We start from the raw sequence: 25491 nt of genomic DNA on the forward strand, positions 1-25491 counted from the left end.
GCAGACAGTCGCGGGGGCAGTGCCATCTGACGTAGCTGATTGAATGACCCCATTCCAGTACACAAATTCCAGTGCCTCGTTTTTAAAGCTGCCTCTAATCTATCGTTACGCAGAATGAAGTAGTGGGAACAGAAACATTATGGCTGCCAGTCTTTCCCTGACTCAGGTAAGTATTTTATTTCAAAACGAATGGTGATTAGTATGTAGGTGCCTTGTACTTATTGGGCAAATGGAAGTGTGGTGGTTTTGAACTGCTGTGCCTCGCGGTCTTGAACTCTTTTGAAGTTTTCTTCAACCCAAGATATGACTGGGTAAAGTTTCTGCCTAACGCCTTAAGCGACTGCGTAAGGGCGTTGCTAGTTAGGCTAACATTAGCTGCCTGTTGTCAATTTTGGAATGGTCGGATAGCTACAGTAGCTAGCTAGAACTTTTGCGTAGTTTTGTTTCTTTTGATTGTATTCACTGGTCACTACATTACCTAGGTAACTTTGCATATTGAAATAAAGGAGCTCTCAAAGTTCCTATTTGTTCGACTGTCAACATTTATTTGAAAACGTAATGTTAGCTAGCTAACTACCAGTTTGCATTCATGCTGTGTGAGCCGCATAGCAAAGCTAGCACGGTAACATTAACTAGCTTCAATCCACTTTCCTCCCTTTGTAAACGTTTATTGTAACGTATTAGGTAGAGGATATCAAGTCAGCTGTCCAATATGACAGTTTTAATCATTTATTAAACTGCCAATACAAACTAACTTTCACTAGGTAGCTTGCTATCATCAGCTAGTCAGAGAGAAGAGGAAGTAGCCGCATGTTGTCCCATATGACACTGCCAATGGCCAACTATGTTGCAGACGACCGCTGTTTTATTAATCACATTGATATTAGCATTGGGTTTCTGATTAATTTAAGTTGATAGTGGGCATTATTTGCCAGCAGTATTCTACTGGCTAAACCAGCTAGTTAGTTTAGCTGACATCCTGACTATGGTGATTTTGTTAATCTCATAGCTACTACATATTTTGACTGCATAATGATTGCGTTAGCTATATGTCATTAACTAGCTAGCGAAGTTAGTATGCACTGATTTATATCTTTGTCTTATGTTATGGGATATTACCATTCTTCAATGGAGTGACATGTTCTTTACCTAGGCTGAGCTATACCAAGGCAAAAGACTGGGGTTGGTAACTACAGTTGGTGCAATTTCTTGGCAGCAGGGCTGTGCTGTGCGGGGGGGAATAAGGATTGGACAAGAAAATACTGCAAACAGCACAGTATAGCTAGTATCATCTGCAGTTTTGTGAAGAGTATTCACTGCTATGCAATTAGTCACACAAAGACTCTGTGTTTAGGCAGCCAACAGTGCCAGGCACACAATTGTTTCCAATAGAAAATGGTGTGGGCGTCGGGGAAAGTTATAGTGAATAATGATCAGATTATGAATGTATTATTGAAGTAACATGCAATGTCAAACGCTTTTCAACGAGTAAGCTAGATCTATATGTTTTATATAGCCTTTTGGAATCGTCTGACTCGTCTATAGTACTGTAAGGTTGCAGTTAAAATGTTACATTTATTAGTTAGCTGTTCTTTGAATATTAATATTTTTGTAAAAGTGCAAAGGAGAAGAGCACATCCAATATTTAGTCTGTTCACAGAGGAAGCTCTTACTGGTCAAACACTCCCATTGTGAATGCACCATAAGGAGCCACAGGAAATGAATGTCAGGAAGTCCATCATGGTTTTCTTCTTCGGAAATCAGAAAATACCCATTCCTTTATTACATTGTTTGAGAGGCGCCATTTGTATGTTAACTTTAAACAAGGTGGGATAGTGCTCGTCTATTTCATACGATCATTGGCAGATGACGGTCTTCTCCTGATCTGATTTCACACTTAGGCTAGACCCTATTTGTCTTATTCATTGTGTAAAATGTGGTAGTGCAGGCTATTCGTTTCTTTGGAGGAGTTCAGAAGGTTGGTTGACTCATGTTACTGAGGACTGTGATTATCAGTAGGATTTGATGCGGTGGTACGATTGATTATCTATGATGTTTGTATGTAATGTATGTGTGTTTACGTCTATAATTTGTTCATGGTGTCGACGTCTAAGTTGTTACGTCTGGAAACATTGTTCCCCTGCTGCTGCTGTCTTGGTTGGACTAGGTCTCTTGAAAAGTAGATTTTATCTCCGTGAGACTACCTAGATAATAACTTAGTTTAGCCTGTTGCTTGGACTAGGCATTCCACTTTCCTAACCACTTGATTTCAAGCACTGCACACACACAGTACTGAGGTACACATTGCCAGCCTATGAATGTATTGGCCTAAATGTAATTGAAACCCTGTCTTGGTAGAGGAACTTGAGACACACTGATTAACTATTAAGATGAACATGATGCATAATGCTCAGAGGAAACATTGATTTCCTGTAGATAGAGGCCTATTCCTATTTGTAATTTATTAGCCTTGCTTTTTGGCAGCTGCCAGGGCAATGTAATACAGGCTTGGCCAGAAGTCAAACAACCACTTGTGGATCTCAGCTAATGGGTCTACTGTGAGTGTACTGTGTCCTAGACGGTGTTCTGGTTATTTAACTAGCTAGTGCTTGCACGTTGATATGTAGGCCTAGCTTTATTTAATGGATTATATTTTTCTACTCAGAAGTCCTATGCTGCTTTGCTTTTGCATCTTGGTTGATGTTGGACAAATTATTGATTGACATGTAATCTTATGATTGGCTTGCTTGAAGGGTGTTGTCTGGCCCTTTTTATGATTATAAAATGTGTCTCAAGGAGCATTTTATGTCTATCTCCACAGCTCTCAAGTGGAAATCCTCTCTATGACAAATACTATCGACAGGTAAGATGTCTTTTTGTGAGTCCATGGGCGAATTACCAGGATGTACTAAAGCAGTAGTACCTTGGTTTATAAGCTGAGTAACAGAGAATCTCTCATTTGGATGAGGGCTGTTAAGATGAGAGAGCACCAGATAGAATGGGAAATGCTGTGTCGCATTAGCCAGCAACTGCAGAACTGCACTGAACATGTCTCCAGGCTTTTCTCCACTCTGTGATCTATTCTGTGCGAGATGAGGCTTCTTTATGAATTAATGATAACTCTGCTAACCGTGTCATTGCGGAGGCTCAAAGAGGACTAAGTGAAATTGCTAGACACTGCAATGGGAAAATGTAATGTATTAAGGACTCCCATCAAAGTATTAGCCTATACTTAAGCATACCTGTTTTTAAATACTCAATAAAATGTTGTATTGCAAAGTCAGCACAAATTAGCTAGAGATCTGGTGCTTTTACTGGCTAATTCTTCTTTCTAGTGTTGACTTGTTTTGTCTGTGGTGTAGGTTGACCCGTCTGGTAGTGGACGGGTGGCAGCTGCTGATGCAGCCTTGTTCCTGAAGAGATCAGGCCTGGCAGACCTCGTCCTGGGCAAGGTAAGATACTAGATGACACAGCTGATGGCCAGACACCAAGCTATGGAACTAACCCAGTATGGTTGTTTACGGGAATTCCTATATGACTGATGTAATTTAAGTGATTTAAAATGTCTTCTTAGATCTGGGATTTGGCAGATTCAGATCGCAAGGGGTGCCTTAACGATCAGGTAGACCAGCTGTTACTTAGTAGATTTACAATGTTGTGTTGGACGTATTCAAAGATTCCTTGTAGTAAGACAACCAGAATACACTTCTTGTCTCTGCACCCATCAGCAATTCTTCATTGCTCTCCGGTTGGTGGCCTGTGCTCAAAATGGACTGGAGGTGGCACTCAAGAGTCTCAATTTGGCAGTTCCTCCCCCAAAGTTTGTGAGTACAATCATCACTGAAACCCACAGTCTCTATTCAAGAAACAGATGTTTGATTTAATCGCATGTGAGCTTTACTACTTTAAAAAAAACAGCACCTGTGTTAATGATGCTAACTTTATTTGTATTTGTATTTTTTTGTCTCAGCATGACACAAGCAGCCCACTTCTACCTGGGGGAGTGTCCATTGACAGCCCATGGGTGGTCAAGGTGAGGGGAAACCTATCAATATTTCTTAAAAAATGTAATCTTGTCCTGGTCTCTAATAATGAAAGCAGTAACAAACCACATGTGGATGACACATTTCTTTTTTTTTTACATTTACCTCTTATTCAAATCAGTTTTTCAAAGCCATTTCAGGGGGTTTCCGAACCTTGCAAAATCAATCAATTACTTTTAACTAAAGTGGAAATTATGCTTGAATCACACACCTGTACCAAGTCCCTGTGTGACTTTTCAGACGGAAGAGAAGCTGAAATTTGATGCCATATTCGAAAGCCTCTCCCCCGTTGGTGGAATGCTCTCTGGGGAGAAGGTCAAACCAGTGTTGCTCAATTCCAAACTTCCAGTGGATGTACTGGGAAGGGTAAGCCTAACATACAGTATCTTCAGGGCTCCTAATGAATGAGTTTTGGTGACCACCACAGAGTAAATGCAAGTGTGCCCACTGGGGGGTGGTCTTGTGTTAAACATTTCTGTTGCTTTTCCAAACTTGACTTGGATGGTCCATTTTACGACTGGTCTATTTTACTGATTTGATGAATTTTGTTAACATATTGCTGGGTGTAGTGAACTCCCCCATAAATAATGTTGCAGGTATGGGAACTGAGTGACCTAGACAGAGATGGTATGCTCGACCGAGATGAGTTTGCTGTGGTAAGAAATTATGAATCATTAAAGTGTAATATAAACATTTAGTATGTTCAAAGATGAAATGTGCACTATTTTGTCAGATTTAGTGTGGGGTTGTGCTTCTCGAATAGAATAAGTAGTTTGTCAACATTGGACTTCCCTGATCTTACATTGAAACAGACATGAAAGGCAGATTTATGTATGTAAATCGTATATTTATGCGTGTATGTTCTCCTTCATTAGGTCATGTACCTGGTCTACAGAGCTCTGGAGGGGGAGCCCATACCCATGTCTCTGCCTGCTACCCTTGTGCCACCCTCCAAGAGGAAAAAGCTCCCTGTCTCTGTACCCCCTGTGATGCCCCTTTTACCCTCGCCCCCCTCCATCAAAGAGAGACGCTCCTCCCATTCCGGGTCCAAAACCCTGCCCTCCAAACCAGCAGCGACCCCAGTCACAGTGAGTATCCTATTCATCCTAGTATGAAAGTGAGGCTGAAAGACTTACCCCTATCTCTAACAATCCTGTCCCCTCTGTCTCTTTTCAGTGGGCTGTATCTCCTCCAGACAAAGCCAAGTATGATGAGGTTTTTGCAAAGACCGATCTTGACATGGATGGTCTGGTGTCTGGGCCTGAAGTCCGAGATATCTTCCTAAAGACTGGCTTGCCCTCCGCCACACTAGCACGCATCTGGTAAGACATATCAGGACATGTTTAGTATAATTCAGGTGACTTAGATGATATGCGGTGCCTGCACTTGCATTTACTAATTCAATCTGGACGTTGGTCATATAGGGCTGGTTTCTGGACCTAGAGTACATTTTTGGACTAAAAATCTATTTCAATTAAGATTTTCTATTGAGCAGAACTAGGCTTAATATGGGTCTGTGACCTGCCTATAGTTTGACAATATTATGTCCATTCCTGGAGGGGTAAATTGATCTTTCTATTGTGTAATGTGGTCATTTGTGTTCCACAGGGAGCTCTGTGACATTGGGGACATAGGGAAGCTTACCAGGGAACAGTTTGCACTAGCGCTGCATCTAATTAACCAAAAACTGACCATGGGTGTGGACCCACCCCAGAACCTCTGTCCTGAAATGATCCCTCCCTCAGACAGACTAAGCGTTGCAGCCAAGCAGGTAAGACTCCTCTCTATTGTCCTGCACGTTGCAACCCAGTCTTAGACAGCCAATAATATGAATATCTTATTTTTATCCAGTGTATTTCTCTATGAAGAATGTTGGACTATTTTGATGAATAGGCTACTTAATTGTGATGCGGATTTGGTAACGTCTATTTCCTGATGTTTTACTAAACCTTTCCTTCCCTTCTCCTGTGGTGTGGGTTTTTGTGTTCTAGCTTGCTGCTGTGTCTCTGACCCTGTCTGTGTATGCTGTCTCTTTGCATTCTTCCTCATGACTCATGCATTGTACACAAGGTGGGATCTCCCTCTAACTGGGGACTCTCCTGAGTGTTTGCTTCACGGTGTCTCCGGTTAGCCCCTGGCAGTGTCACCCGCCCATGTACCTACCTCATAATATTTCCTTGGCTTTCCTCCTAGTTCAACTGTTAGTCATTTTAGTGCCCTCTACCATTTGTTTGCATGTAGATGTGCTTTCGGTGTTGTCCCCCATTCAGTTTTTCTTGTATGGGTCATTTTGTGATTTCTTTAGCAAAATGGGTTTGATTTAACTGGTGAGATTGATTAGTTGCCACTTTAGCTGGAGGCTCATATTATTCCACATCATGTTTGCCATTCCATTGAGTTAATGTTTAGACATTGTGTATATGTTGTAGTGTATGTCTGGTCAGTAAAGCTACACTGATGTGAATGTAAACATTGTTTTCTGCTCTCAATGATCTCTCCCCACCAGAGCAATGCAGCAAATCTGGCAGCAGACTTTTCTGCCATCAAGGAACTGGACTCGCTCAGCAATGAGATTGTAGATCTACAAAAGTGAGTGGCAAGCAGTTGTGTTCGAGGGATGGGTTAGCTCCAGCTTTGTTTTGACAGGAGTTTGTTGGAGCTTGTAACTTCTCCTGTTAAGGTTGCTATGACAGCCAAGGAACTGGGTCTTGCTCTGTCTCACATTGAAATATTTCAGGGAATACATGGTATAGTTGCATGTTTTAAGGGGAATCTTGAGAAAAGAGACAAGTTCTCCGCTAAGGTATGTTTGTTGTCTGCAGAAAGAGCAGATGGAGGGGAGCTGGTAGACTGACCAGCTGTCCAGGGACTCATAAGTGCGGAAGGGAGCCTTCAAGCAGGGTCTCCAGAGGTTCTCTGTCTCACTTTTTGTGTGTGTATGTGTGATGAGGGAGAAACACCTGCTGAAGGGGAAGGGGGTGTGAGTGTCTCTTAAAATGGATCTCTTTATAGTTTGTAGTTGTTACTTCCCTTTTCTGGTAAACAGATATTGAGGATAGTAGTAGTCTGCATCAGTTTATGAATATCAGCTGTAAGTTTCAATTTAAGGAAAATTTTGATTTTAGCATAGTGGACCATAAACTGCAAAGATGATTCATGTTTTCAAGATTGCTGTGAGTGTCCTCGAAGGTGCTGCTGTCCTTGAGGAAAGGTATTCATGCGGTGTACTCTACCCTATGGAGGGGCATTGGATGAAGCTGTGTTTTTAGCTGAGCCTGAGAGCATTACTGGGTGAGGGTGTCATAGATTTAGAATGATTGTCCGAAACCAGCATTTTCTTATTTTTGGCTCACATTGGAAGAGGTGCATGGGATGTTGTCTACACATGTTGTTTCTGGATGATTTCCAGCCAGGGCATTGCAATATACAGTCAGTTAAGTTAGTACTCCTGACTCGTACGTCGCCTACCTCCCTTCAGATTCTCTCAACTGGCTCTACACTCTCTCTCGACATGTGGGGCTGTTTGTATCTGGCTGCCTTTTTGTTTCAACAGTCTTCATGTTGAGCAAAACATTTCTATTATTGATTTGATTAATATAAACTGTAGTAATATCTATTCTGTTGCATATGCCTTTTGGCATTTTAGTGTTCTACCTTGCTAAATGAATGGGTTTGTTATTGTCAGTAGATTTAAGGATTTGGACTTGGTAGGTAGAGCAGATAACCGAAGAGGCCCTGCCTATTCTGCATATTTTCAATCTTCAAAATCTTTATTTAACTAGGCAAGTCAGTTAATAACCTCTTACAGCTACCCCCCTACTTTTTTTTCAATTTCCACCTGAAGACATACCCAAATCTAACTGCCTGTAGCTCAGGCACAGAACCAAGGATATGCATATTCTTGGTACCATTTGAAAGAAAACACTGAAGTTTGTGTAAATGTGAATTGAATGTAGGAGAATATAACACAATACATCTGGTTTAGATACAATGAAAAAAACTTTTTTTTGTTGTATCATCTTTAAAATGAACAAGACAAAACAAACATTCAGATAGGATGATGGGGACAATTTCAGTGAAAAACATAAGAGGACAACAGTACTTGTGCGAAGTTTCAGAATGATCGAATTCTTGTTCTCATTTTGTCTGTCATAGTTGAAGTATACCTATGATGAAAATTACAGGCCTCTCATCTTTTTAAGTGGGAGAACTTGCACAATTGGTGGCTGACTAAGTACTTTTTTGTCCCACTGTATATAGAGTACAGGGAACATAAGGTTGAATATATTATTATAGACCTGCTAGATCTACTGTCTCTATTATATTACTACAGACCAGCTGTATCTACTGTCTCCATTTCACTTTGGCCATTGTTGTGGGCCTGTCCTCCCCTCAACAGCCTCAAATAGGCTATTTCATGTGTGGGTGGGGTGGAGCGGCAGACACACGCATCTCGGCCATGCTCCCTCTAATCCACAATATGTATATATACACCCACAATCTATAGCCAACATGTACTTTACACATTTCATTACATTTTTATATATTGCTACTATATTTTTTTTTAAATCACATATTTTATGTTATTAATTTCAAACAACGGCATTAGCATGAGAATAACTTACCAGTCCAAAACGATGTCCTCTCCGTTCAAAAAATATTCCTCCATTTGGGAATCGCTACATGAATCGTCCTCCAACAATCTCTGTCTCAATTTCCTGATCAATTTCTTCTAAAATTGTGTGTACATCTGTATATCTAGACTTAGATTTAGCTTTCTCTGACTTAGTCGCCATACTGATTGATATATAAACAGCTGAAGATGCGCTTTCCCAAAATAATGCTGTGCGTAACATGCGTGGCTCCTTCCGGTATGAATCTTCAATGGCGAATGACCCTCTTTACGCCGGAGTTTACTACATGGGTTGGTCTTCCAACACATAACCATTACATATTGCAGTTTAGCTCAGGTCATTGGCTATCTACCCAGCTAGATTTCAAGACGAATACAGTCAATCAACGAAACAGCGGTCATATCATTGTTGCACAATGATGTCATTACTTGTTGTCTTCAAATCGCTATTCTTCCAGTCAATAAGTCCCTCGAAATGACCCATCATGTTTGGTTGTGTTACAAACAAACCAGTTGATTGCAATGAAACCAAACATGACTGGAAAAGTCACGTTTAGTGTGTGTATTTACATCGAATGTGTCGTCGAAAATTGAATGAGACGGAATTCACGACACAAGCGGTTCACAAAATGTTTTGTGTTAGGCTATAAAAATGGATTTCATCAAACAAATGTGTAACAATGAGCATTGGGATTACAAACCGAGGAATATCGTCAAAGGTAAACAATTTATTTTATTGCAATTTGTGATGTTATGCCTATGCTGGTTGAAATAGTTTTTTCATGGAGCTTTGTTGTCACATAATCGCATCATAAATCCTTTTTTAAATCTGACAATGCAGTTGGATTAGCAAGATTCTAGGCTTTCGACCCATGTGAGACATTTTGTATTTTCATGTTTAATATGACTTTATGTAGCGATCACCGTATATTGTCGAATTTAATCCCGCTAACAGGTTCGGTGCGCAGAGAGGTTAAGAGCAAATTCTTATTTTCAATTCAATATTTTCAATTTCAACGGCCTAGGAACAGTGGGTTAACTGCCTGTTCAGGGGCAGAACGACAGATTTGTACCTTGTCAGCTCGGGGATTTGAACTTGCAACCTTTTGGTTACTAGTCCAATGCTCTAACCACTAGGCTACCCTGCCGCCCCCTCATCACATCCTCTGCTCCTTCCTTTTTACCTTGTCATCTGACCATGCAGGGATGGGATGGGAGGGGTAGGTGGGAGGATGAACTGACAGGGAAAGGAAAGACATTCATCCCTCCCCCTCTGCTGAATCACTGAGACTTCCTCCAGGCAGCCATCTACACACAGCCCTGCCCCTCTCTCCTCCTCCTGCTCTCCCTTCTGCCAGAACACACACACACAATACCCTCTCTCGCTCAAGGCTGTTGCTGCAGGCATTGGTCGGTCAGTGTGGTCTGCTACAGAGGATCAGGATGGTGGTGCAGGGAGAGGAGCTGTCATCTGGTGGTGGGGTGGTAGCCTGGCTGGGGGTGCCCTCGGTCTCCACGGTGATTAAAAACTCATGTCTTCTGTGCTGGTCTTACAGGGAGAAGAGCTCTGTAGAACAGGACATTAATGAAAAGGAGGAGCGCGTCAGAGAAAGGACCAGTGAAGTCCAGGTACAGTAAACTTGCTGCCTGCATGCCCCTCAGCTCTCTCACTACCCTTAGATTGTTTATTTTCATGCTGTTGATGACTGTATTGTCTGAATTCGTTTTTTGTTGTAAGATGTTACATTGCTGTAACATTCTACTGTTTTAGCTGCTCTTGTTGAATGTGTTAGCGGTAGTCTGCTTGGTTCTATTAGGCTGTGGCTGAGCAGAAGAGAACACACTCCCCTCTGTCTGTGCGTCTGAGTATGAGTCAGAGCCATCTCCAGTAGTTCTATGATGCACACGTCTACACAGTGTACAAAACATTAGGAACACCTGCTCTTTCTATGACCGACTGACCAGGTGAATTCAGGTGAACGCTATGATCCCTTATTGATGTCACTTGTTAAATCCACTTCAGTCAGTATAGATGAACGGGGAGGAGACGGGTTAAAGAATGGCTTGTAAGCCTTGAGACAATTGAGATTAGAAGTCGACCGGTTATGATTTTTCAACACCGATACCGATTATTGGAGGGCCAATGCCGATTAATCGTCCGTTTAAAAAAAAAATGTATTTCTAATAATGACAATTACAACAATACTGAATGAACACTTAATATAATACATCAATAAAATCAATTTAGCCTCAAATAAATAATGAAACATGTTCAATTTGGTTTAAATAATGCAAAGTGTTGGAGAAGAAAGTAAAAGTGCAAAATGTGCAATGTAAGAAAACAAACATTTAAGTTCCTTGCTCAGAACATGAGAACGTATGAAAGCTGGTGGTTCCTTTTAACATGAGTCTTCAATATTCCCAGGTAAGAAGATTTAGGTTGTAGTTATTATAGGAATTATAGGACTATTTCCCTCTATGCCATTTGTATTTCATTAACCTTTGACTATTGGATGTTCTTATAGGCACATTAGTATTGTCAGTGTAACAGTATAGCTTCCGTCCCTCTCCTCGCTCCTCCCTGGGCTCGAACCAGGAACACAACAACAAAAGCCACCCTCGAAGCAGCGTTACCCATGCAGAGCAAGGTAAACAACCACCCCAAGGCTCAGAGCGAGTGACGTTTGAAACGCTATTAGCGCGCGCTAACTAGCCAGCCATTTCACTTCGGTTACACCAGCCTCATCTCGGGAGTTGATAGGCTTGAAGTCATAAACAGCGCAATGCTTGACGCACAACGAAGAACTGCTGGCAAAATGCACGAAAGTGCTGTTTGAATGAATGTTTACGCGCCTGCTTCTGCCTACCACCGCTCAGTCAGATACTTAGATACTTGTATGCTCAGTCAGATTATATGCAACGCAGGACACGCTAGATAATATCTAGTAATATCACCAACCATGTGTAATTAAATAGTGATTATGATTGATTGATAGTTTTTTATAAGATACGTTTAATGCTAGCTAGCAACTTACCTTGGCTTACTGCATTCGCGTAACAGGCAGTCTCCTTGTGGAGTGCAACGAGAGAGGCAGGTCGTTATTGCGTTGGACTAGTTAACTGTAAGGTTGCAAGATTGGTTCCCCCGAGCCGACAAGGTGAAAATCTGTCTTCTGCCCCTGAACGAGGCAGTTAACCCACCGTTCCTAGGCCATCATTGAAAATAAGAATGTGTTCTTAACTGACTTGCCTAGTTAAATCAAGATTAAATAATTGTGTAAAAAAAAAAAACACAGATTTACGATTGTTATGAAAACTTGAAATCATCCCTAATTATTCGGCCATTCCGATTAATCGGTCGACCTCTAATTGAGATATGGATTGTGTATGTGTGCCATTTGAGGGTGAATGGGCTAGACAAAATATTGAAGTGCCTTTGAACGGAGTATGGTAGTAGGTTCCAGGCGCACCGGTTTGAGTGTGTCAAGAACTGCAACCGCTGCTGGGTTTTTCACTCTTAACAGTTTCCCGTGTATATCAAGAATGTATCACCATCCAAAGGACATCCAGCCAATTTGACACAATTGTGGGAAGCGTTTGAGTCAACATGGGCCAGCATCCCTGTGGAATGCTTTCAATACCTTGTAGAGTCCATGGCCCAATGAATTGAGGCTGTTTTGATAGCAAAATATTAGGAAGGTGTTTTGTTTTGTGTTTTTTAAAATGTAATTTTACCCCCTTTTTCATGGTATCCAATTGTTAGTAGCTACTATCTTGTCTCATCGCTACAATTCGCTTACGGGCTCGGGAGAGACGAAGGTTGAAAGTCATGCGTCCTCATGCGATACCCAACCAAGCCGCACTGCTTCTTAACACAGCGCGCATCCAACCCGGAAGCCAGCCGCACCAATGTGTCGGAGGAAACACCTTGCACCTGGCAACCTTGGTTAGCGTGCACTGCGCCCGGCCCACCACAGGAGTCGCTGGTGCGCGATGAGACAAGGATAGCCCTCCCTAACCCGAACGACGCTATGCCAATTGTGTGTCCCCCCACAGACCTCCCAGTCGCGGCCGGTTACGACAGAGCCTGGGCGCGAACCCAGAGTCTCTGGTGGCACCCGGGAGGCCAGGAAGGTGTTCTTAATGTTTTGTACACTGTATAGTGCACCGTATTGATGTTGAGATTGATGGCACAAACTGAACTGATGTGATGTAGCCTCAAGCTGTATAGTTCCTGCTTCAGTAACCAGGTTTCCATCCAACATTTTATACTTGAGTAAAATGTCGGTAAAATGTTCCAAATGATGACAAAACTAAATACGCTAGACAGTGGGATCCCTTTTTGTTGTTTAATCTTAGGGATCCCTTATACCCCTCTCCCGCTCTAATCCTGTTAACGGGATTGATTTGACAACATCCAGCAAAATTGCAGCGCGCCAAATTCAAATCCAGGAATACTCATTAAAACAATGCATAAAACATACAAGTGTTATACATCAAAATAATGCTTAACTTCTTGTTAATCCAGCCGCTGTGTCAGATTTCAAAAATGCTTTACGGCGAAAGCAGACCATGCGATTATCTGAGGACAGCACCTCTCATACAAACACATGAAAATCAGATTTCAACCAGGCAGAAGATCTTCTTCTGTTGGCACTCCAAAATGTCCCACAAACATCACAAATGGTCCTTTTTGTTCGATAATGTCATTTTTGTCCCAAAAATGTCCATTTATTTGGTGCGTTTGATTCAGAAATACACCGGTTTCAACATGCCTACAAAGTATCTAATAAGTTACCTGTAAACTTGGTCCAAACATTTCAAACAATGTTCCTAATCCAACCTTAGGTACCCTAAATCGTAAATATTTGATAAAATTTAAGACTGAATTAACTGTTTCTAATACCGGATAAAAACAATGTGAAGCGCGTTCCAGGTCACGCGCACCAAAACACTTGAATCCATCTGAGTGACACATGGAAAGAATAGGACAACTTCTTCATTTCTCAAAAGAAAAACATCAACCAATTTCTAAAGACTGTTGACATCTAGTGGAAGCCATAGGAACTGCAACCAGATTCCTATTAAAAAGGGCTTCCCACAGAACTAGTGGAAAACACATTGACCTCAAATTTTTTCCCCTGGATGGGGATTGTGCTCGGGTTTTCACCTGCCAAATCAGTTCTGTTATACTCACAGACATTATTCAAACAGTTTTAGAAACTTCGGAGTGTTTTCTATCCAAATCTATGAATAATATGCATATCCTAGCTTCTGGGCCTGAGTAGCAGGCAGTTTACTTTGGGCCCGCTTTTCATCCGGACGTAAAAATTCTGCCACCTAGCCCAAAGAGGTTTTAACCGCCTTATTGTGCAAATATTGATAACCATCATATCGAAGTGAACTTGGAGTCACGACTCAGGAAACCATGTAGTTTATTAGGATACAGATGAAATAATTTATGATGAACTTCACAGGGTGGTGAAAGTGTACGAACTTGATGCACCTTCACAATAACTATTGAGTGTCTAATTCGGGTGACATGATTGACTCTTTACTGCCGTTGGACAAATAAAACTCGCTCTCAACCATAATCTCATTTAGACTAGCCAACTCGCACTGTATCTGCGAGATGTTGACATGTGCTAAAACCAGAATCGGCACATTTGCTATTTAACTTCAGATTTATATTGGGTACGTTAAAAATTTAGGAGAAAAGTGTGCACTACGTCATCACGCACTGATTTTTATCCACAGCGAGTCCGTTTGTGGGAAACACGACCACTGCTGAGAGAATTTGCATATTTTCTTTATGTGGATTTGAGAATAATTGCATGAAAATCTGCCGCCAATTGGCTGGAAACCTAGCTAGCGATATTTAAAAAATTACATATATATTTTTTTTTACAATTACCTCCATGTTATTATCGAGGATATTAATTGATTTATTGATATAACCTATTTAGAGGAAGTATGTTATTATACTTTCATATTCTGTCATCAGGGGTTGCCAATCTTATTTTATGCAAACAAATGCATTTTTAGGAAAACTTTAAGTGTTCTTGAATAAGCCAGTGCCATAGCAGAGGTGTATCACCTGTAAACCATAAGCCTGTGTGTGACTATCACCTTGTCTCTATTGATCTTACTGGATGTATGAATGTCAGGTTTAATTATCTCCTCTCTGGTCCTGACTTCATTAACATTTTTAAACACCTAGAAAAAGGTGTACATTACCACACTTTCATCCCAAGTGATCAAACGTAGAACTCTATAGGCTATATTAACTTCCATTCAAGATTAATTGTCTGCTGTGTATTTGTGAAAGACTGCTTTTTCTTTGGTACTGTAGGTGTTAGCCAGTGGTGTGAAAGGCTGCCATTAGACAGACAGCACTGTTTTCTCACCCCAGGGTTCTGCTCCGCAATGACCAGTCACTGCCAATTAGCCAGCATCCATATATTCATGGTGGGGGAAACTAGCTGGTTTTTCAAGAGCTGTATGAGTAACTAAGATTGGATTGTACAGTAAAATGTAAGGCCCAAAAAAATATTCTCAGTGATCATCGATTATTCTCTCTACAATACATGTTTATTAAGTCATATTGTACTTTCTGACTAATTAATTATTCTGAACAAAGAGGGATCAATAAACTATTTGCCTGTTAGTAGGCTAACCATGAATCCTTGGCACGTGTAGCAGTCCCTTCAAAATGATTAGGAGATGTGGGCAGGAGTGCTTTGCTGCTGTGCTGACGTTGGTTTGATAAATGGCTTCTATTTTGGGCTGCGACTCCCTGGCTACTTTAAACAGACATAGCTTAGAGTGCAGAAGCTCCCTAGAGGAAACGGACAAAGACTTTCATCCTTCTGAGCCTGGGCTGAGGAGCGGCTGATTAGTTTTATACCACCAACCACACCCTTCTACATACACTTCCCCAAGAAACCTCATGTAGGCATTAACACTAAGTCAAAGTGTGATGCCACTTTGGGTAAACTCGCATTGATTTGGTTGGAGCACCTCGTCAAGGCTGGCATTCATAATGGTTAGACTCTGACACATCCTCTCTGCAGACTGCTCAGTTAGTCTCTATTCCTATCCTCCTCTGCTCCTCTTATCACCCCCCCCCCCCCCCCCCCCCCCCTCAGGAGTTGCAGAATGAGGTGCAGAAGGAGAGCGGGGTGCTGCAGCGGCTGCAGTCTCAGCGCCAGGAGGTCCAGGATGCTCTGGAAGAGCTGGACCAGCAGAAGACCACTCTGGAGGAGCAGCTTGGTCACATCCGCCAGCAGTGCAGCCATGAGAACCAGCTGGTGAGACTACATGACCTATCAACCAACCATAACCTCACACAGCACCTGGAACACCTTCAGAGAGGAACCAGTCAATAGCAAGTGTATTTGTTGGTCTGCTTGTCCTCTATTTTGTTTTAACTCTTCTTTTTTTTCTCATCGCGTGTGTGTGTGTGTGTGTAGATCTCATCACTAGAGGTGGAGCACGCGGAGCAGGAGCAGAGGATAGAGGAGTACGAGGAGCAGCTGGTGCAGGCCAGAGAGGAGCTGCTGCGGCTGCAGGAGGAGACTCAGCATTTGGAGGAGAAGGTGCAGGCAGCGCGGGAGCAGCTCACCCCCTTGCAGGAGTCTGTCCGAGACTCCTTCTCTCAGGTCTCTCAGGTGAGTCTACTCAGACTCACCATCATTACTACCACAGTGGTGGCATGGTGCAAAGATTTAATGGTGGTGAGACAGAGCAAAATCAACGATTTTATAGTGATTGGTGTAAATTCAGATTTCACTAATGTCTATTCCTGACATAGGAAAATATACAAGAGAATATCAGGTAAAGGGTGAGTTAGTGGATTGCTCTCTCTCTCCCTTCTATCCCTCTGCCCTTTACCTCTGTCTGCACTGGGGGCAGGTGGAGCAAAAGCTGAGTGATCTACAGTTGGAAGAGAGGACAGTCACATCCCAGCTCAGCTGGAAGAAGGCCCTAGAGGAGGATCCAGTGCTGGTGAATGGTTCAGCGGATGAGCAGCATCAGGAGGAGCTGAGAGTGGAGCCTCCAGCCATCCAGCCACAGATGGGGCCGGCTGAACCGAGAGAAGAACAGATAGAAGTAGTGAAGGAGGACAGGTCTAAGACCCCAGAGGAACCGGTGCCTAAGTCTGATGCCTTCGAAGACCTCTATAACAGCCTGTCTTCCACTACCTGGCCAGTACTACAGGACAACCCTGTGAAGGCAATATATCATACTCTGAAATATGTCATTTACAATTTTGTTCATAAGTCTGTATTCTGTCATGCCATCATGGTGTCTGACATGTGTTTTCCCTTCTCTTTCCTTAGGAGCACATTAGTCCTGTTGCTTTCACTCTCCAGGAGCAGAGAAGTCCTACTTCGGAAGTTGAGGTAGAAGAACAGGAAGAGGAGTCATTTTAAGCTAGCACTCCCAATGAACAATATGGTCACATCATCTTTAGCCATTGGATTCTTCCCTGGGCTCATGCCTGACCACTGTACTGATAACCTGTATCTTCTCAGCAGGTGGAATCCCCAGAGCCAGAGGGGAGACCAGAGTCAACTGAGCCTCCGCAGGCTACCCCGCCTGCCCTGCCCCCACAGACCACTCCCCCTCCACTCCCTGCCCAGCCTACCATGTCCCCAACGACCAGCCCCCCTCCGCTCCCTGGCATGGACTTCTTCCAGTCAGACCCCTTCATTGACCGTGAGTTCCCCCTCCACCTCACAAATGGTACAATTAACAGGAGCCATTTCGAACTTGAAAAACCTATGTATTTAATGAAATCCCAACTGATTATTGTATTTCCTTCCGTCTCTATGTGCAGATGATCCATTTAAAGATGATCCGTTTGGAAAGGCAGATGTTTCCTGTGAGTGAGTCTTATTAACTCACCAAATCGTATCATCACCATATCAGATATTTTCATATTAGCCTATATTTTGAATGTTAACCTATAACATAGCTGTTCTTCATCAACAGATCCGTTTGGTGGAGACCCGTTTAAGGGCACAGACCCCTTTGCTGCTGACTCCTTCTTTAAGCAGTCTTTGGCTGCCCCCTTCCCTTCTGCTGACTCCTTCACCCTCGCCGACCCCTTCAGTGGCAGTGCCAGCCTAGCAGAGCCCAATCTGTTTGCCGCTCCGCTCAACAATGCTGCCGGAATGGACCCCTTCAGCTCCAAACCCCAAAACAAGGCAGCCAGGGACCCATTCAGTGCCAAGGTCAACAATGTGGATGCGGATCAGTTTGGATCCAAAATCGACTCCCTGGCAGAGCCAGATCTGTTTGGCTCGCAGGGCACAGCAGGCCCAGATCCCTTCAGCTGCTCCCAGCCAGGCTCTGAGCTCCCCACCGTGAGTGGTGCCACCATAGAGATCCTATTAAATTAACATAGTATTCTCATTCCTAATTCTATGGGTGCCACAGTGCTGAACTGTCCATATGCCTTAGGAACACTCAGGCAGCTACCCAGTTTAACCCAATCCCTCCCCCTGCACCAACACTTTGTGTTAATTATGCTCCCAGAAAGACTGTCTGTGCATGGTTATGAAGATTGACTGTGCACTTACTCCTGTCCTTAATTATTCTAGCTAGGTTGGCACTTTTCTTTTAGGATTCGAGTCATAAAACTGACATTGTATGTGTTTTTCACCCAGAAGGATCTCACTGCAGCAACGAATGACCCGTTTGCACCTGGAGGCACTGCAGTAAATACTGGCTCTGACCCAGGTAAGACTCCAGGGATGGAGCTTCCCTCTGGGCAGTGGGTGGTAGGGCAGATGGTAGCACCCTGTTTGGCTAAACTGTGTGTGCTGAGTAATATCTACACTGTGTGTGTCCTTCAGATCCATTTGCTGCCGTCTTTGGCAATGAGTCATTTGGACTTGGATTTGCAGACTTCAGCACACTGGCCAAGGTAAAATCCTGATTGGGTTCTCTAGTTGTCCCTGTTGTGTATCATCATCGTGAGGAGGACTAGGGCACACTAGCTATTAACAGGGACTTCCATTTAGTCTCTGTGTCCTTTTTTAGATAAGGAGTAGTTTGATATCTGTGGGTGTGAGCATGTCTGGAGAGGACTGCCTGTTAACACATCCCCCTCAATTATTCATGCTGTCAAGGAGGAAGGTGTTGGTGGTGTTGATGTAAACATAAGAGAGTAGTCAGTCATGCTCTTCTGGACCTCTGGTTGTTTGCCAGTCGAACAGTTGTGACCCCTTCGCCTCATCGAACCCGTCCAATAACAAGAACCTGTTTAAGGAGGACAGCCAGCCCAGCAGCCCAGATGTTCCGCCAGCTTTGCCCCCCAAGACGGGAACGCCCACCAGACCTCCCCCTCCACCCCCAGGTCAGTTCTCCTGCTGCTCCTAACTCTGGAAAGCTTATTTTCCTCCATGGTGTTTGTTGTCAGTGCTTTTCTACTGCCAATTACGAGTAGCAGAATGGCATTTGTATTTAAAACATGGATATTTAGTACCTAGTGTGTTTTTATAGTCCTTGTTACACTTGTTAGGAGTTCTTCCCTGGGCGCCTCATTCCTTACTGAGGTGTGTGTGAATGCAGGTAAGAGATCCTCCATCTCCAGATCAGAGTCGTCGGAGTCTTTCCACAGACGGGGACCATTTCTGCCCCAGGGCTCAGGAGATCCCCCTTTCTCCCAACCTGCCAAGGACACTGCCCAGGACCCCTTCGCCCCATCCTCACCACGCCAGCCTGCACGGGACCTTGACCGATTTGCCAGCTTTGACAAAGTGAGCACCTCCCCTGCCCCCTCTCACCTTCCTGACAGCGACTAGGTCGCCCTCCTCTGTTTCCTCGCTCACAAGGCACATCCAGCAAACAGCACTCTCAGCATCTCCTCCATCCATAGCCAGACTCTCAACCGTAACTATCTGAGGAGCATGTTAAGGCCTTAAGGAACTCTGTGTGTGTATATAGACTTTTGATTATTTTAAATGCATTCCTTTGTTTTGCTAAAGAGGTCATCTCTATAATTTTGTTAATTTTTCTCTATATTCCTTCTGCCTTGTGTATTCCATAGTTATTTTATTAGCAATGTTATGTTTCTTTATGTAATGTTTGATTTATATCTGTAGTTACATTTCTGTTTATTTCTAAGTTGAACTGGAGTTTAGCCTTGTAATAATTGAAGATGTTCCCTTGATTAACTTGCACTGCCTATTTTTACTCATTTAATAGTGTAGATATAGATATACACTGAGTGTACAAAACATTAGGAAAACCTGTTATTTCTATGACGTAGACTGACCATGTGAATCCAGGTGAAAGCTATGATCCCTTATCAATGGATCTTGTTAAATCCACTTCAATTAGTGTAGATGAAGGGGAAGAGACAGATTAATGAGGGATTTTTAAGTCTTGAGACATGGACTAGACAAAATGTTGTAGTGCCTTTGAACGGATTATGGTAGTAGGTGCCAGGCGCACCGGTTTGAGTGTGTCAAGAATTGCAACGCTGCTGGTTTTCATGCTCAACAGTTTCCTGTGTGTATCAAGAATGGTCCACCACCCAAAGGACATCCAGCCAACTTGACACAACTGTGGGAAGCATTGGAATCAACATGGGCCAGCATCCCTGTGGAATGCTTTCGACACCTTGTAGAGTCCATGCCCCGACAAATTGAGGCTGTTCTGAGGGCAAAGGGGGGTGCAACTCAGTATTCCTAATATTTTGTCCACTGTGTATATTAATAAACATTCTAATATATTTAAAATCATCATCTTCACTGAGTGACAATAGTCACCACTAACTGGACTAAAAGCACACACGTATTCTGCATATCACTCATGAGCCCCTGGTTGGCTATGGATGGAAAGGCTGCTTGCTTTGACTCCTGTGATTTTATTTATTTAGCACAACCCCAGAAAGGATGAAAGGCTTGCTCGTGCTCCTTCTCCTCCTCCCTCTGACTGCCTCCACCCTGCATGACCTCCTGCGCCCTGCACACACTGTGTCCTTGTGTCTGATTGGCTGGTTCCCAATGACCCTCCACAGCTCCTCATCACCCTCTCACTCTGACTGGAATCATTCCTCATCCTGCATCCTACCATTTGTCCTGCTATTACCACTAATACCACCCATTAGCACTGACTGCACTGTGGAGGATACTTCTGCTCTTGAGTTTTTACTCTTCTGTTCCTCAGTCAAATAAGCTCAATAAAAGGTCTGAAGGGTTCCATCTCTGGGCTCCATGTGTATCCATATTCACCAGGTTGATTTCCCACAGATTGCTGCTGTTTGTGTAACGGAGTTAAGAACGTACCATAAGCGCGCTCCACAGCTAACTCAAAATGTTGTGGATTGAACCATCCAATTTGTACCTTTTTTGGGTGGCACAACCCGTTGGAACATTGTCAAGGAGAGCAGTCACGTGTTGGCAAAGCAGAGGTCCCGAGTTGGAGCCAGTTTATGAGCTGGGAGGGGGGGGGAGGGGGGGGTAGTGGTACTAGCTAAGAAACCAGCGTGATGTCCGTAACATTGGGTCCTTTTTATGTTCTAATATGATGCGTCAATTCTGGTGTAATCAAATCCTGGATTCAATTATGACTTGAGCTGTAAAAAAATAACAATCGGTTTGCTCTGAATTCACTAACCTAGTTTTACTAGCCTCTTTATAAGCATGTATGGATGTTTGTTAAATTGAGTAGCCATTTTATGAGTAGAGTACAAGAAGTCAAATGGTCCAGAGGGTTGAAAGGGCAAAAAGGACCTCTTGCCTTCGACTACAGTTAACGTGATTGAATTAGTGCATATAGTTCTAATGACACTACTTACTACTAGTTGTTAACCTTTTTGCTCAACTCTCTTCAAAGTACCCTTTATTAATATTTATGTGCCAAACACCAGGCAGTGAACAAGACTCACATGCTCATTATCTATAGGGAAGTAATAATCTTGTAAAAACAGTATAACGTCTCCCAGGTCTTGACTGTTAACCTTTGTGACCTCCTTGCCAATGTGCAGAACTCTATATAGAACTTCTGCTTTCTCTTTGTCGATCTACCACATCTCTCCTTTTGGTATCATTCACATGCACTTTAGGACTAAGAAATATGCATTTTGCAATCTGAGCCAATAGTCAGCATATTGCAGTACAATACTGTATTAATTTACATTCACATTGATATAGATGGGACACTGCAGAGACACTCATGCTTCTTATTATATTCCGTATGTACTCACTAAATACTAACCAGGTTTTGCCATCCCACTGTCTTATGTGCATGATGTCTGTTGCTGTTTGAAACAGACTTGTAAATTCTGTCACATGACTCTGGGGTGGGGGGTAATACATTTTTCATTTTGATTTTAAACATTGTGAGAAATTGCAACTGTTTGCTATTGGAACAAACAAAAAGCTATATTGTAATCTATAGAATGGAACAGCTTACCATAACCAAGGCGATCAGTATGCTGTTGCTTCGGAGAGACATGGCTGTTTTTAATACAGAGAATTACAGACATGCTGTGTCTTGGGGAAATTTGTGACCATTATGGGGGATGTTAAATTCAGCGGATGTCTTTGGGGGGGTAGTAGTCTGTATTTTCTGGATCTCTGAGGTGTTCTGATGGGGCTGTGCTGTGTCTATGCGTGTGTTTTTGTGTGTTTCTATGTGGTGTGAAGCAGCAGTACCCTACCGAGGAGGACATGATTGAGTGGGCGACGAGGGAGAGTGAGCGGGAGGAGAAGGTGCGCTTGGCCAGACAGGCACAACAGGAACAAGAGGATCTGGAGCTGGCCATTGCCCTGAGCAAGTCAGAGTTCTCCTGAAAGACTCTGGTCAACCCTTGTGACCCAGCACGCACCAAAGGAAGGAAGAAAGGAGTGAGGGATGGGGAAAACTGAACTAAAGGGCTTACTATTCGGTCCCAATGAAGATATTTGAGTATTTGCTCCTCGCTCCTACCCACCCACCAACCCCCACAATTCCACCAACTGTCTTTTGTTTCACTCACAATTGGCATTTTCAGAGTTTGTCTATGTAATAACAAATCTTCATGTTTGTTATTTTTGGTGTTTGGCTGAGTAGTGGGTATAGAGATGATTGGCTGTAAGACTTCAGTAGTCCTCCTGATACAATCTCCATGTCTATACTGTATGTGTAGCTGTAATGTCCCCTCATTTCAACTACACAGACCACATTGCTAATAACCAACTGCAAAAGTTCAGTCCCCATCTGCATTGCTCTTGCCTGCTCCAGACCAGATGGTATTGAGCTCTTTAAAAAAGATATTGACTTTATATGATTAACTCTAACAAGATAGGAAAAGAGTAATGCTCATCTAATTCATCTGGGTGAAAACCAATGTCAAATTGGAATCCATATGTGATCAAGCGTTGCCTGGGGCAAGTGACCTGAGTAGTTGTGCAAGTTGACTGCTCTGTGGTTGCCCCATTGATGACAACCCTAATGCAAAGAATTCCAGTAGTCTGGTCTTTCTGGTTCCTCACGTGTTTAGGTAAAAAAGGCTACTTTACATTTTGATCATAATCTTTGTGCAAACCAGAAAATACTCCTGACTTGCCCAATGGGTGCCTTTTCAGACCTTAATGTCAATCTCTGTCATTCATCTGGCTATACACCAGACATCTACAGTACAGAGTGAATTGGATTTCATGGCTGGGGTGAGATCTTGCTTGTTTAAAAAAACAATGTTCTTAGATGAGCTGACGTATGTCCATACGTCAAGGTCTACCAAATTAAATGAATTAGCGTTTTATGAGTAGAGTAGCAGAAGTCAAATGATCCAGAGGGTTGAAATGGCTAAGAGGACATCTGTCTTCAGATAAACACTAATGTGTGAATGACTCCATGCATTAGGCAATTGTGATGGTCAGACTACTTCGACTACAGTTAAAGTGATTGAATTAGTGCATATAGTTCTAATGACACTACTTACTACTAGTTGTTAACCTTTTTGCTCAACTCTCTTCAAAGTACCCTTTATTAATATTTATGTGCCAAACACCAGGCAGTGAACAAGACTCACATGGTTGTACAGGTGCTAAAAAGAACTAAACCAGTAAAACCACTTATGTCCAAACCTGTGCATGTAGCCCCAAATGTAGGCCACTTTTAATGATCTTGATATATAATCTGCCCCTCCCAACACTACGCACCAATACAGTCAAAAGACGAAGAACATGACTAAACTATTTTATTTTGTGGTTCATGAAGTAATGTGTTAAATATCAGATGTCAAGATTTTGGAAAGTAGGTCGGTTGTACAGGAATATTATTGAAATGTATTTTAAGTTGAAAGATATAATGATTGAATTGTTAGCTAGAAACTTGGATACATGTGTGAAAATACTTCCTACTAGAATAGCTGGTTTTGCCATCTTCTGTAATGTCTGATTCCAAATGTCACTATAATCTACAACATATGACACCTTGTCTCATCTCTTTAGAGATGCAATAGTTTAGTCATGTATTCTGGAAAAAGGAGTTTTTCCTGTACTCTTGCTCAGAAATACTCCTGGCCCCACTATGGAAAATTCTCCCTTGTTTTATATACACTGCATTTTCAACACGTCTAGTTTTAGGTGAATACAGCCGTCAGTAGGGGGTTCCGTTGTAAAGCAAATGGCTGTCGCTGCTCATGTTAGTGTTGTAAAGCTACGCATCTTTTTGTGTGTGTGTGTTTCACTGAAGTGATTCCACAGTGTTTGACTGCATTTCAAAGTCTTAACTGACTGAGGAAGGGAACCTTTGCCTGTTTGTACAAAGGCTGTTCTTCTGTCTGAACTTCAGTCACTTGGGGGGGGGGGGGGGGGGGGGTTACTTACAAAGCTCTGTTGTGTTGGCAAGGAGAGGCCGAATTGGGGGTGAAATTTAATTAAGGCATGTTAACATCTCAAAGCATACCATTAAATGTTTTTTTTTGTTTGGTTATTTGTTTTCAGATGAAATGAGACTGTCACTAATCAAGAGGGCTATACTGTGAACGTATACTGTTGACAAGGGAAAGACAAGGCGCTGGAGTGATATGGGCTGACTGTTTTCTGACCAATGCACAACTTCTCCTGCTTTTCATCCAGGTTGTTTGAGTTCATCAGTAGAGAGCATTCTGTAAATGAGCTTTGTGGTCAGTTATGACTTTGTAGTGTTTTTCATTCAATACATGGTTCTGTTTGTAAATACAATGGAGTTGTCCATTCTCCTGAGACAGCGGTTTCTTTTATACCCTCATCTAGTATTTAAAGGCTATCAAATACTATTGATCATTTGTATAGACTTCTCTATTTTCAAATGACAAACCACTTTTCTTTCTAGGCCGTCTACGTATAGGCTTTTAAAAACGGGCTAATTGTAGGCCTATTTTAGTTCAATTTAAACATGTCAGTATTGGGAGTTATGGTCAGAATATGGTATGTGCAACATTTTAATTGAAAACAGAATAATAAATATAAACGTCTCGAACAACACTGGACTGTTAAATGCTTTTTTTGTGTGAGGATGGATGGTGTCAATCAAAACTGACAAGCGTATTACCAATATACTGTTTTTAATAATAGATGTGAAAGCCTTCATGTATTTTATAATGGCTAAATGCCAAGCAACTCCATAGTTGACTTCCAATTAGTTTTTGTCGACTAGCAGTAGTCTTGAAAATCCCAGACCTCGGGCAGCAACATTGGTAGGTCTACATTGTTTGGAGGCCACCCATCTTACTTGGGTTTCTCCAAACCTGATCCTGGAGGGCTACCCTCCTGTAGGTTTTTGCTCCAACTCCAGTTGTAACTAACCTGATTCAGTTTATCAACCAGATAA

General features: G+C 42.5%; 1 protein-coding gene across 10 annotated transcripts; it reads left to right on the top strand.

Moving 5' to 3' along the window:
* The first annotated feature begins 45 nt into the window (after positions 1-45).
* On the top strand, positions 46-25145 carry LOC109902623 (epidermal growth factor receptor substrate 15). 10 transcript variants are annotated; one of them, XM_031785994.1, is made up of 25 exons: positions 46-166; positions 2822-2863; positions 3363-3452; positions 3575-3622; positions 3729-3824; positions 3971-4033; positions 4284-4409; positions 4640-4699; positions 4919-5131; positions 5220-5365; positions 5652-5814; positions 6550-6632; positions 10233-10305; positions 15825-15986; positions 16149-16346; positions 16591-16911; positions 17019-17081; positions 17214-17397; positions 17519-17563; positions 17674-18047; positions 18354-18423; positions 18540-18610; positions 18955-19042; positions 19258-19445; positions 22341-25145. In XM_031785994.1, exons 1-25 carry the CDS (start codon positions 140-142, stop codon positions 22485-22487), a joined length of 3141 nt encoding a protein of 1046 aa, XP_031641854.1. In that variant the 5' UTR covers positions 46-139; the 3' UTR covers positions 22488-25145. The 10 variants fall into 10 exon arrangements, 8 of the variants coding, with proteins under 8 accessions (XP_031641854.1, XP_020354724.1, XP_020354719.1 ...); XM_020499135.2 differs by having other exon boundaries at positions 18351-18423; positions 22341-22550; XM_020499130.2 differs by having other exon boundaries at positions 47-166; positions 18351-18423; positions 18895-19042.
* Positions 25146-25491: the final 346 nt, after the last annotated feature.

Source organism: Oncorhynchus kisutch, linkage group LG13, assembly GCF_002021735.2.
Source record: "Oncorhynchus kisutch isolate 150728-3 linkage group LG13, Okis_V2, whole genome shotgun sequence".
In the NCBI taxonomy this organism is placed as follows: domain Eukaryota; kingdom Metazoa; phylum Chordata; class Actinopteri; order Salmoniformes; family Salmonidae; genus Oncorhynchus; species Oncorhynchus kisutch.

What these genes read in the sequence shown, in the direction of transcription:
- LOC109902623 (XM_020499130.2), top strand. Translation starts at nt 140, where the DNA reads ATGGCTGCCAGTCTTTCCCTGACTCAG. An exon ending in CAGTGGATGTACTGGGAAGG is followed by an intron (nt 4,410 to 4,639) that starts GTAAGCCTAACA and finishes ATAATGTTGCAG; the next exon opens with GTATGGGAACTGAGTGACCT. An exon ending in ACCGAGATGAGTTTGCTGTG is followed by an intron (nt 4,700 to 4,918) that starts GTAAGAAATTAT and finishes CTCCTTCATTAG; the next exon opens with GTCATGTACCTGGTCTACAG.